The sequence below is a fragment of the Gnatocerus cornutus genome, chromosome 10 (assembly GCF_029298725.1).
Source record: "Gnatocerus cornutus isolate USDA-ARS CGAHR chromosome 10, icGnaCorn1.1, whole genome shotgun sequence".
NCBI lineage: Eukaryota > Metazoa > Arthropoda > Insecta > Coleoptera > Tenebrionidae > Gnatocerus > Gnatocerus cornutus.
This window is the reverse complement of record NC_142242.1, coordinates 960,903-974,158: the sequence shown is the minus strand read 5'-3', so window position 1 is coordinate 974,158 and position 13,256 is coordinate 960,903. Positions and strand designations below refer to the sequence as shown.

At 35.8% G+C, this 13,256-nt stretch overlaps 1 protein-coding gene across 1 annotated transcript; it reads right to left on the bottom strand.

Annotated features, from left to right (window-relative positions):
• Nucleotides 1-778: 778 nt before the first annotated feature.
• Nucleotides 779-2,750, bottom strand: LOC148166964 (arrestin domain-containing protein 17-like). Its single transcript, XM_088048055.1, has 5 exons — nt 2,641-2,750; nt 2,137-2,415; nt 1,871-2,088; nt 969-1,812; nt 779-918 (listed from the first exon to the last, which is right to left on the bottom strand). The coding sequence occupies exons 2-5, from the start codon at nt 2,399-2,401 to the stop codon at nt 869-871; spliced, it is 1,377 nt and encodes a 458-aa protein (XP_087904181.1). The 5' UTR covers nt 2,402-2,415; nt 2,641-2,750; the 3' UTR covers nt 779-868.
• Nucleotides 2,751-13,256: the final 10,506 nt, after the last annotated feature.

The following is a 13,256-nucleotide window of genomic DNA, read 5'->3' as shown; positions in this document are numbered from 1 at the left end:
AACAAAGCCGGTAGTTATACAAGTGCTTTCATTCCAAAACATACAAAAAGTAAGCTTACGGACCTATCCTACAAAAACAAAACAAAATAAACAAATACTTCCAAATACTAATAGTGGTATTATATAAAACGAGAAAATATTACAACACTTTTTTGTGCTAATTATCTACGAATTGGACGGTAGTAACTTTAAATTACGCACAAAAATTCATGAATTAGACCGAGAAGAAAACTGCAATGGTGATGCAATTGTAAGAACAGTAAAACACCTCTAAATATTACTAGTTGTGTAAATTCATTAAAAAATCATATAAATCTTTCGTTTTTTTAGTAATATCAGTCTGTTTCGCGGGCATCTCGTTTTATACACTAAACTACGTGTGTTATAGCTTCAAATTTTAACACGGCACTTAAGCAGACAGTTTGGAACTGTCAGAAACTGTATCACAGGCAGCAAAACCAGATAACAAAATTGACTGTCCAATATGAAAATATATTGAAATAACTCGAATTTTGTCGAGACTGGTTCAGAATGTCGATGACTTAAACATTATAAAAATATCTCTCTTCTGTAAAGGGCAAGACAGATTTTGACGTAAACATAGAAAATATGAAAACTATAACAATCGCTACAATAAAAACAATTATAACAAATATGTAACACTCAAAAAATCTTCCCTGCTGTCGAGGTAGCTAATTTGACTTAAAATACCTTTTTGTTGCATTGGTGATAAAATAATGCTCCGGCATTATGGTATTTCGTCCAAATAACTCTATATTAAAAGTAATATAAAAGGAGCGTTACTTTACGATGACATACGAGTACATGACACAATAAGCAAAATACAGACAGCATTACTTCCACGCGTTTACTTTGGATAGCCCGAACTTTGTTGCACTTGATCATACGAAGGCGGAGCTGAAAACCATCTTATTATTCTCAAGTCATTTACCATTTTTCCAACTTACGCATTTCTGGTACGTTATGAGACTGAAATTGCGACTTGGCCGCTTCTGCTGACTTGGAATTATCATCCATCGGAGCACTAGCTGCTGGAGCTGACGGCGCAGTTGGAGGCCCTCCTGGAGAAACTCCTTTTTCTGGCGGGTAGCCTGGATATGGAGGATACGCAGCTCCTGCTGCTGGCGGGTATGCCGACCCTCCCGCTGGAGGATACGGGGCCCCTGGTGCAGAGGGATACGCGGCTCCCGGAGCTGGGGGATAACCCGTTCCTGGTGCCGGAGGATACCCTCCATAAGGGGGTACAAACCCTCCCGCCGGCCCTGTTGAGGGTGGATACGCAGGAGGTAGAGCGAACTCTTCTGTTGGTGCATACGGTGGGTTTTCATTATTAAAAGCACACTGAATGTGCCCCATTTGGATATCCCAAGCTGATATATCCAAATCTAACGTGCAAGAAGGCATTTCGGCGCAAACTTTTAGTTCATAACTGACTTTGAACAGTTCGCATCTTGAGAAGTTTGGTACTTCTATAAAAGAAGGAATGGCCAATGTGAGATTGTAAACAAATTCGCCATGAGCTCCAACACCATGTTCACGGAAAGCAATAATTTCATCGACGTCTTCTTTAGTTTCGCGGGAGGGAGAGGTGACTACGTATGTTATGGTTTTTACGAATTTTACTTTCACGCTTTCCACGCTTGAGTTGGACAAGTTGGTGAGGCTTATTTTAAAGGGAACTGATTCACCGGCGACAAAGGCGATCTTGGGGAGTTCTACGTCCATGGTGATGTTTCCACCAGCACAGCACCAGCAGCAAACGCTTTTTTCATCAGAGTATGTGGTAGTTTCCTACAAAAAAAAAGAGTGTGAATATATGAACAACAAATTCCTATTAAGTCGATCTCACTTGTAACTCTCGTCCCATTTTGTTGAAATCAATGGGAGATTGTACTACAAATATAAAGACATCTTCATAGTCACTTCTCATGGGTCTATCCACAATGGCTTTAAGCCTATAAGAAATCGAGCCGTAAGGTCCATTGAAAGTTGAAGGAAGATCAGTTGGTAGAGTACAAACAAATGGATAGACGTGGCGTCCTCTTGGTAACTCTTTACTTCCATGGGCTAAAAATGATAAATTTGATCCAGAGTGTAATGAAACTCACTTTATACCTGAACCAAAAAGCATTTGCTCTGTGTAAAATACATTATTATCTCCTGTTAAAGTTATATGTCTTGTTTTGGTTCTATTGTTGTCTGAAGGATCTGTGTAAGTTTCTGTACCACTCCATGTGTTGTGTTCTTTCCCTTTTATCCGAATTTTGATTCCTCTCAGTGTTTCTTCACTTTGAAAATAACACTCAACTCTGCCACGAATTTCAGAGCCAGCATAGCAGAGACCACTGTAGTTATCCAAGTAGACTTTACACTGACTCATTTTTGTTCTTCAGCCTAAAAATAATAATTTCCAAAGTGAACGTCAAATAAAGATCAAGATAAACACTCAAGCGACATTTGAACAAGTAGTTAACATGTTTAAAATTTAAATTAGCATTATAACAACAACAATAGTAGCAAAAAACCTACTGTAAAATCGAAGAAAAAAATATAAATTAGATAAACTCAGAAATGGATTAAAGCTCAAAACTAAACTAATACGAGTACAAACAGACTTACTTCCTTTCAGAATCAATCTTGTTGCAATTCATAACACACCACGTTCAAGGTTAGTCATTATTATGTTATCTCTGTTATTATGAGAATCCAGCATGAGAGTATAGATAACCCACTTTACAGAATTTTTTTGGGATTTGGTCTCCCACCACATGAGATAGTGACATCTATAAAAATCTTACACAAACTTTGCACAATATTTCAGACACAAACCGTTAAGGAGATTTTTTCGTTAAACATTTTTATTAAAACATGTTACATATATTTGACTTAATTACAAGGGAAATATTTTTTATGTAACCAAATACAAAATCAAAATGGATTTAGCACGTAACATTGAGCTCGTGTAAGGAAAATAGTCAAAAACATAAAAGAAATACGGCGAAGAGTTCATTTTGATGATTGCAAACGCGAAATTAACTTTTTCACTTGGAAAATATTGGGTTTTGACTGCATCAACATTTTTTTTTGTTAAGATATTGTGGGCAACATGACGGCTAGAGGACTCCTAATGAATTGGTTCGAATTGTTTCACTTCCAATTGACTTCATTGGATGTGTTGGAGAAACGTCGCCAAAATTGGTTCCTTTATGTGACGCTTTCACAAATATTGTGTTAAAATAAGATGTAAATTTACGTGTTGACCTTCCGTCTCTGAAATAAAAAGAAAAATAAACTTTGACAAACGTTTTGTACAACAAAATGCTAATTAAAATAGTCAAATATCAAAGTAAAGTAAAATAATACAAATTGTCCCGGCGCATCCACCATTTTTAAATAAATTAAAAATTAAGATTATGATTCCAACCAAAAACCTGGAGTTATGCAGCTTGTGCAAGGCAAAATTAGCATAAAATAAACATTTTTCAAATGACAATGCACACATTTTTCTTTAACTTTCGATTTTTGCTTCTCAAATGTATGTAAATTAAAATCAATTTTTTTAAAGTATGTAATTTGTGAAACGTATTTCCGGTCTCATCTACGAAGAAACCAGAGGTGTGTTAAGGTTCTTCTCGAGAACATCGTCACTTCCACCGAACACGCAAAACGTAAGTCTGTCACCGCCATGGAAGTCGTCTACGCCCTGAAACGTCAAGATCTAACGGTTTCGACTGTTAAGTTTACCATTTTATGACGTGTATCTTCATCAGAGGAACAACAATCTCCCACAAACGATAAAAAAACGGTTCTTTTCAGAACCACAAAATAAATCAAACGAATTAAATATGTTGCTCAATTGTTTGTTTCTAATACGAAATTTTTAAATATCCATTCTTTTCTATTTGATAATAATTTAACAACATTCATCATCGCGGATTGTTTATTTTTCGAAATAATAATTGTATTGTTTGCTCACCGCTGCAAGAATACTGAGAGCACGTATAGGCAACCGATGTGTGTATGCATGCATTACAGATTAATTTGCGAAATGTGTAGAAATTTACGACGAATCGAAATGTTTCTTGAATTAAATAATCAATAAATTATTATGGATAGAGTTGTTGAGTTCGTGCTTTTGTCGGGCATTGAAATTTTATTAAAATTACGATACAATTTCGAAAAAATCGTTCTTGTTAGTTGAATGTAATTGACAATTTTACATTTAGTCTACGCTCGTAAAATGAATTAATCAATTTCCTAAAGTGGACCAACATGAATTAATTATTAGGTTTCTAAATAAAAAGTAAAACATTTTTGTTGCATTTTTAGTAATTTTTTCAGTATTCTGAATTTCATGTATTTATTTTGTTACATCTGACAAAAGTAGTAAAAGTATTTACAGTAATTTCAAATTTTAATGAAATAGTGTATTAATAAACAGTACCTTAACTTAAATTTTGAAAGAATAAAAAATTGTAATTTTGGACATTACGTATAGGCAACCAGTAATACACGTTACAATTTAACTTTTTCATGGTTTCCAAAATTCGTATGTAATTTGAGAATCAGATAATGAATGAAAATAATAACGACTAGAAACATTGCTTTACTCTCAATACGTGCCTTTAATCAAAACAAAAAAAAAACGAATTCACAAATAAATACTTTAACCAAACTCCAGCAGCTAATTTGCGCGTATTAAATTTCACTTGTTTCATTGACTTGCGACTTTTGGAAAACGCATGTTTAAACATGTCCAGATAATTTCTAACTTCTTTGATGGCTCAGTAGAAAGATTTTCATAGTCGCCGCCAGTTGTCAAATAAAAACCAATAGCTGTGTTATTGTTATTATTATTATTATCATTGGTGAGGGCAGCAATTCACTGCCTGAGGCTACTGATGTCATGCTCACCCAATAGGATCGGTCCAGAAGCCAGACACCCCTTCCACGAGGTACGCTACTTTTTAGCGCCAAAGTGGCATTTTTCAATGTGATCTGGTGGTGATGTGTCGTGATTTACCAATTAATTAAACATTTAACGAATTAACGAAATTGTGCATTCAGAAGGCTGTTTACTTTTACTGATGATTTGCAAAGGCCGTGGAGTCAAAATTTTCCAAAGATCTTTCCGAAAGAGACGCCGCTTTGAGAAAAAAACGTTTTTTCCAAGGTAAGACTCCAGTTTTCTCTTTGTTTAAACGCTAATTTCATCCCTGAAAACGCTTTTCTTCAATTCAGTTGTTGCTAATTGCCGGTTAATCCCATTTTCTACGCGTTTCCGGAAAAACGAAAAACTCTGCATTTCTCTTCATGTTTGCTTTTTGGACCACATCCGAAATGAAGTTGCATTTAAGTGATCTACCGAATATTGAACGTGTTTCTAATCAAAACAAAGAAGGTGTAGATTCACAAACACCTAACCAATCTCCAGAAACTAATTTGCGCGTATTAAATTTCACTGGTTGTCTTGACTTGAGATTTTTTGAAAATGCTTGCTTAAGCATGTCCAGATAATTTCTAACTTCTTTGATGGCTCAGTAGAAAGATTTTCATAATGGCCGCCATTTGTCAAATAAAATCCAGTAACAGTATCATACTTATTAATATTATTATTATGAGGGCGTTAATTCACTACCTGACGCTACTTGACGTCATGATTATCCAATAGGATCGGTCCAGGAGCCAGACACCCCTTCCACTAGGTACGCGCTTTTAAGCGCCAAAGTGGCATTTTTTAAGGTGATCTGGTCGTGATGTGTCGTGATTTACCAATTAATTAAATAATTAACGAAATTGTGCAGTGACATTCATTAAGAAAGCTGTTTACTCTTGTTGACGATCCGCAAAGACCGAGGAGTCAAAATTTTGCAAAGATCTTTTCGAAAGCGACGCTACTTTAAGAAAAAACAGGTTTTCTTTAAGGTAAGAGTCGTTTTCTTATTGCTTAAACGCTAATTTCATCCCAGAAAACGCTTTTCTTCAATTCAATTGTTGCTAATTGCCGGTTTTCCTATTTCCTACGCGCTTCCGGAAAAACGAAAAACTCTGCATGTCTCTTCATGTTTGCCTTTTGGACCACATCCGAAATAAAGTCGCATTTAATTGATCTGTGCCGAATATTAATACAATTGCTCTAAAAGCAATGATTGATTCCACGAATTGAGCGAGCACTTCCGGCGTATCCAGACATTCTGGAGGTAAAAAAACTGGTTTCTATGTGCGAGACAAGTCGATTTGCGATGAAATTTGCTCAAAGCTAGATTATTTCAAATTAACCGAAAAACGTCTCTGGAAAATTTTCCGTGATTGGATTAATTGTGCTTTTCCTTGTTGGCAGTTTTGTCTGAAGGAATGAAATGGACAGAAATTTCTTTGATTTCCAAAATGTGGATGAAAAAACATCGAAGGGAACAACAAACTCTCAAGGTGGGACTTGAAGCTTTAGCAGTAAAAACGACGAGTTTTCCTTCCAGAAAAGTCTTTGTAGGAAAATTCTAAGCATTCTTTCGTGGGGGTAGTTTTGTTTAAATTTTACAAAGTGTGCTCCAAGTGTGTTAAAAGTTGTTAGTGGTTCCTCATTGTAAGTTTGGAGATGGTCCTTCTGTTCCTGTCCTAAGACGACGCAGCGGAGGGTCGGGATTTGAAGGGTAGGTTCTGAATTTTCTCATAATTATTAAATTATATCTTTTGTATTACAGCAGATTAGTACCTTTGAAAAAGATGTCAACGGTGGACTTCGAGGGATATCAAGAAAACCGGCAAGACGCAAAGTGTTTGTGCAGTGCTCGAAAATGTCTCCAAAAGTGTCAGTTCTCTGCGCTTGTTGTGTAAAAATAATAATTAGTGCCGTTAAATCAAAGTTCTGTGCACACTTGAAGTTGAATCCTGAAGTACATTCCATGAGAATATTGCCGATGGGTAAGCAATTTAACTTATACAGTTTCCCATCATTCTAAGTTAGTCTGATTCCAGTGCGGCGGTGTATTGTTGGTTGCATAAGATGGTATCGCCACGCACACCAATCCAAAGAAAATTGGAAATCTCTTCAGCTTCTTTATAATGTTCAACTCAAAAAGTGAAGAAATTCCATCAGAAATGTTTCATCCAACTTAGCTTTTCTGTCGGCTTTCAACAGTTCCTCTGAGAATGAAAAATTCGTTGATATGCTGGAGACGACAAGAAGAAAACTGGTAATTTTTTCTTTTCAGAATACTCTTCATAACTCGCGTTCGTGGGGTGTTTTTAAAAACGAAAAGTTTCGGAAAGTTTTATGTGTCTTTTAGTGCGGGCAGTTTTTTCAAGTTTTCTACAAAGTAATTTCAAAGTGATTTACAAATAATAATTAATACAGTCGTAAATAATTCAAAGTTGTGAGTGGTTTGTTGGTGAGTGTCTGTTTGGAAATGGTTCCTGTTCCATGACGATACAGCGAAGGGCCGGGATTTAAAGGGTAGGTAATCTTTGTTTTGAATGTTGACATTTACTAATTCGGGTTTTCCTTGTTGCAGTTTGTTCGTATCTTCGAAAAAGATGGCAACGCTGGACCTCTAAGGATATGAAGAACATCATCAAAAAGGTTTGAGATTTTTTTCTGCGCATTTCGAAATTTTCTCAAAGTCGGTTTCGCTTGCGCACTCTGTGTTTAGTGAATTTGTGGAAAATAATGAATTTTAATGGAAAAACAAATTGGTAAGTCTTAAATAGGTAAGTTTTCAAAAATAAAATACTTAACCAAGTACTGCTGAGAAAAAGTGTATAGTGGAGTCGCTAATTATTTTTTTCTGGGAGGAGATGGTTTCTGTCTCATGATGTTACAGCGGAGGGTCGGGATTTAAAAGGTAGATCATCCTCCAAATTGGCAGATGGTAACTTTGGACTTCGAGGGAGATGAAGAAAATCGACCAGAAGCAAAGTGCGTTTATGCAGTGCTATGCTAAATGTCTTAAAAAGTGTCGAATGTGTCAGTGCTGAGTGCGGGTTTTTTAAATTAGTGTGGTGGAAATCTGTGCTTGTGTAAAAATAATCATTAGTGCCGTTAAATCAAAGTTTTGTGTTGGTGTCTGTGTACGCTTGGAGCTGAATCCTGGATTACTTTGATCATATTGTGCAAAGTGCGAAATTCAAGTTGGGGAAGTAGTTGAATGTTTACAATTTTTCAATCATTCTCCAAATTTTTCTTGATTCTAGTTTGGCGCAAAATGGATTGTTGGTTGCCTAAGAATTTATCTCTACGGATATCATCCAACAGAAGATTGGAAATGTCTTCAGCTTCTTCATAATGTTCAACTCAAAAAGTGAAGAAATTCTATCAGAAATACTTCATCCAACTTAGCTTTTCTGGCGGAGTTCAACAGTTCCTCTGAGAATGAAAAATTCGTGGATATGCTGGAGACGACAAGAAGAAAACTGGTAATTTTTTCTTTTCAGAATACTCTTCATAACTCGCGTTCGTGGGGTGTTTTTAAAAACGAAAAGTTTCGGAAAGTTTTATGTGTCTTTTAGTGCGGGCAGTTTTTTCAAGTTTTCTACAAAGTAATTTCAAAGTGATTTACAAATAATAATTAATACAGTCGTAAATAATTCAAAGTTGTGAGTGGTTTGTTTGTGAGTGTCTGTTTGGAAATGATTCCTGTTCCATGACGATTCAGCGAAGGGCCGGGATTTAAAGGGTAGGTTACACTCCTTTTCAATTTTGCCATTTATTAATTTGGGTTTTCCTTATTGCAGTTTGTTCGTATCTTGAAAAAAGATGGCAACGCTGGACCTCTAAGGAAATGAAGAACATCATCAAAAAGGTTTGAGATTTTTTTCTGCGCATTTTGAAATATTCTCAAAGTTGGTTTCGCTTGCGCACTCTGTGTTTAGTGAATTTGTGGGAAATAATGAATTTTAATGGAAGAACAAATTGGTAAGTCTTAAATAGGTAAGTTTTCAAAAATAAAATACTTGACCAAGTAAGTACTCCTGAGAAAAAGTGTATAGTGGAGTCGCTAATTATTTTTTTCTGGTAGGAGATGGTTTCTGTCTCATGATGTTACAGCGAAGGGTCGGGATTTAAAAGGTAGATCATCCTCAATCTGAATTTTATCATATAACAAATTGGCAGATGGCAACCGTGGACTTCGAGGGAGATGAAGAAAATCGACCAGAAGCAAAGTGCGTTTATGCAGTGCTAGAAAATGTCTTAAAAGTGTCGAATGTGTTAGTGCTGAGTGCGGGTTTTTTATATTAGTGTGGTGGAAATCTGTGCTTGTGTAAAAATAATTATTAGTGCCGTTAAATCAAAGTTTTGTTGCCTAAAAATTTATCTCTGCGGATATCATCCAACAGAAGATTGGAAATGTCTTCAGCTTCTTCATAATGTTCAACTCAAAAAGTGAAGAAATTCTATCAGAAATACTTCATCCAACTTAGCTTTTCTGGCGGAGTTCAACAGTTCCTCTGAGAATCAAGAATTCATGGATACGCTGGAGGCGACAACAAGAAAACTGGTAATTTTATCTTTTCAGAATACTCTTCATAGCTCGCGTTCGTGGGGTGTTTTTAAAAACGAAAAGTTTCGGAAAGTTTTATGTATCTTTTAGTGCGGGCAGTTTTTTTAAGTTTTCTACAACGTAATTTCAAAGTGCTTTACAAACAATAATTAATACAGTCGTAAATAATTCAAAGTTGTGAGTGGTTTGTTTGTGAGTGTCTGTTTGGAAATGGTTCCTGTTCCATGACGATTCAGCGAAGGGCTGGGATTTAAAGGGTAGGTAATCTTCGTTTTGAATGTTGACATTTACTAATTTGGGTTTTCCTTTTTGCAGTTTGTTCGTATCTTGGAAAAAGATGGCAACGCTGGACCTCTAAGGAAATGAAGAGCATCATCAAAAAGGTTTGAGATTTTTTTCTGCGCATTTCGAAATATTTTCAAAGTCGGTTTCGCTTCCGCACTCTGTGTTTAGTGAATTTGTGGAAAATAATGAATTTTAATGGAAGAACAAATTGGTAAGTCTTAAATAGGTAAGTTTTCAAAAATAAAACACTTGACCAAGTAAGTACTGCTGAGAAAAAGTGTAAAGTGGAGTCGCTAATTATTTTTTTCTGGTAGGAGATGGTTTCTGTCTCATGATGTTATAGCGAAGGCTCGGGATTTAAAAGGTAGATCATCCTTAATCTGAATTTTAACATATAACAAATTGGCAGATGGCAACAGTGGACTTCGAGGGAGATGAAAAAAATCGACCAGAAGCAAAGTGCGTTTATGCAGTGCTATGCTAAATGTCTTAAAAAGTGTCGAATGTGTCAGTGCTGAGTGCGGGTTTTTTAAATTAGTGCGGTGGAAATCTGTGCTTGTGTAAAAATAATCATTAGTGCCGTTAAATCAAAGTTTTGTGTTGGTGTCTGTGTACGCTTGGAGCTGAATCCTGGATTACTTTGACCATATTGTGCAAAGTGCGAAATTCAAGTTGGGGAAGTAGTTGAATGTTTACAATTTTTCAATCATTCTCCAAATTTTTCTTGATTCTAGTTCGGCGCAAAATGGATTGTTGGTTGCCTAAGAATTTATCTCTACGGATATCATCCAACAGAAGATTGGAAATGTCTTCAGCTTCTTCATAATGTTCAACTCAAAAAGTGAAGAAATTCTATCAGAAACACTTCATCCAACTTAGCTTTTCTGGCGGGGTTCAACAGTTCCTCTGAGAATTAAAAATTCGTGGATATGCTGGAGACGACAAGAAGAAAACTGGTAATTTTTTCTTTTCAGAATACTCTTCATAATTCGCGTTCGTGGGGTGTTTTTAAAAACGAAAAGTTTCGGAAAGTTTTATGTGTCTTTTAGTGCGGGCAGTTTTTTCAAGTTTTCTACAAAGTAATTTCAAAGTGATTTACAAATAATAATTAATACAGTCGTAAATAACTCAAAGTTGTGAGTGGTTTGTTTGTGAGTGTCTGCTTGGAAATGGTTCCTGTTCCATGACGATACAGCGAAGGGCCGGGATTTAAAGGGTAGGTAATCTTCGTTTTGAATGTTGACATTTACTAATTTGGGTTTTCCTTGTTGCAGTTTGTTCGTATCTTCGAAAAAGATGGCAACGCTGGACCTCTAAGGATATGAAGAACATCATCAAAAAGGTTTGAGATTTTTTATGCGCATTTCGAAATATTGGAAAGTCGGTTTCGCTCGTGCACTCTGTGTTTAGTGAATTTGTGGAAAATAATGAATTTTAATGGAAGAACAAATTGGTAAGTCTTAAATAGGTAAGTTTTCAAATATAAAATACTTGACCAAGTAAGTACTCCTGAGAAAAAGTGTATAGTGGAGTCGCTAATTATTTTTTTCTGGTAGGAGATGGTTTCTGTCTCATGATGTTACAGCGGAGGGTCGGGATTTAAAAGGTAGATCATCCTCATTCTGAATTTTACCATATAACAAATTGGCAGATGGTAACTTTGGTCTTCGAGGGAGATGAAGAAAATCGACCAGAAGCAAAGTGCGTTTATGCAGTGCTAGAAAATGTCTTAAAAAGTGTCGAATGTCAGTGCTGAGTGCGGGTTTTTTAAATTAGTGTGGTGGAATTCTGTGCTTGTGTAAAAATAATCATTAGTGCCGTTAAATCAAAGTTTTGTGTTGGTGCCTGTGTACGCTTGGAGCTGAATCCTGGATTACTTTGACCATATTGTGCAAAGTGCGAAATTCAAGTTGGGGAAGTAGTTGAATGTTAACAATTTTTCAATCATTTTCCAAATTTTTCTTGATTCTAGTGTGGCGCAAAATGGATTGTTGGTTGCCTAAGGATTTATCTCTACGGATAGCATCCAACAGAAGATTGGAAATCTCTTCAGCTTCTTCACGATGTTCAACTCAAAAAGTGAAGAAATTCGATCAGAAATGTTTCATCCAACTTAGCTTTTCTGTCGGCTTTCAACAGTTCCTCTGAAAATTAAAAATTCGTGGATATGCTGGAGACGATAACAAGAAAACTGGTAATTTTTTCTTTTCAGAATACTCTTCATAACTCGCGTTCGTGGGGTGTTTTTAAAAACGAAGAGTTTCGGACAGTTTTATGTATCTTTTAGTGCGGACAGTTTTTTTAAGTTTTCTACAAAGTAATTTCAAAGTGATTTGCAAATAATAATAATTAATACAGTCGTAAATAATTCAAAGTTGTGAGTGGTTTGTTTGTGAGTGTCTGTTTGGAAATGGTTCCTGTTCCATGACGATACAGCGAAGGGCCGGGATTTAAAGGGTAGGTAATCTTTGTTTTGAATGCTGACATTTACTAATTTGGGTTTTCCTTGTTGCAGTTTGTTCGTATCTTTGAAAAAGATGGCAACGCTGGACTTCTAAGGATATGAAGAACATCATCAAAAAGGTTTGAGATTTTTTTCTGCGCATTTCGAAATATTTTCAAAGTCGGTTTCGCTTCCGCACTCTGTGTTTAGTGAATTGGTGGAAAATAATGAATTTTAATGGAAAAACAAATTGGTAAGTCTTAAATAGGTAAGTTTTCAAATATAAAATACTTAAACAAGTAAGTACTGTTGAGAAAAAGTGTATAGTGGAGTCGCTAATTATGTTTTTCTGGGAGGAGATGGTTTCTGTCTCATGATGTTACAGCGGAGGGTCGGAATTTAAAAGAATTTTACCATATAACAAATTGGCAGACGGCAACTTTGGACTTCGAGGGAGATGAAGAAAATCGACCAGAAGCAAAGTGCGTTTATGCAGTGCTAGAAAATGTCTTAAAAAGTGTCGAATGTGTCAGTGCTGAGTGCGGGTTTTTTAAATTAGTGTGGTGGAAATCTGTGCTTGTGTAAAAATAATTATTAGTGCCGTTAAATCAAAGTTTTGTGTTGGTGTCTGTGTACGCTTGGAGCTGAATCCTGGATTACTTTGACCATATTGTGCAAAGTGCGAAATTCAAGTTGGGGAAGTAGTTGAATGTTTACAATTTTTCAATCATTTTCCAAATTTTTCTTGATTCTAGTTTGGCGCAAAATGGATTGTTGGTTGCCTAAGAATTTATCTCTACGGATATCATCCAACAGAAGATTGGAAATCTCTTCAGCTTCTTCATAATGTTCAACTCAAAAAGTGAAGAAATTCTATCAGAAATACTTCATCCAACTTAGCTTTTCTGGCGCAGTTCAACAGTTCCTCTAAGAATCAAGAATTCTTGGCTTCGCTGGAGACGACAAGAAGAAAACTGGTAATTTTTTCTTTTCAGAATACTCTGCATAAC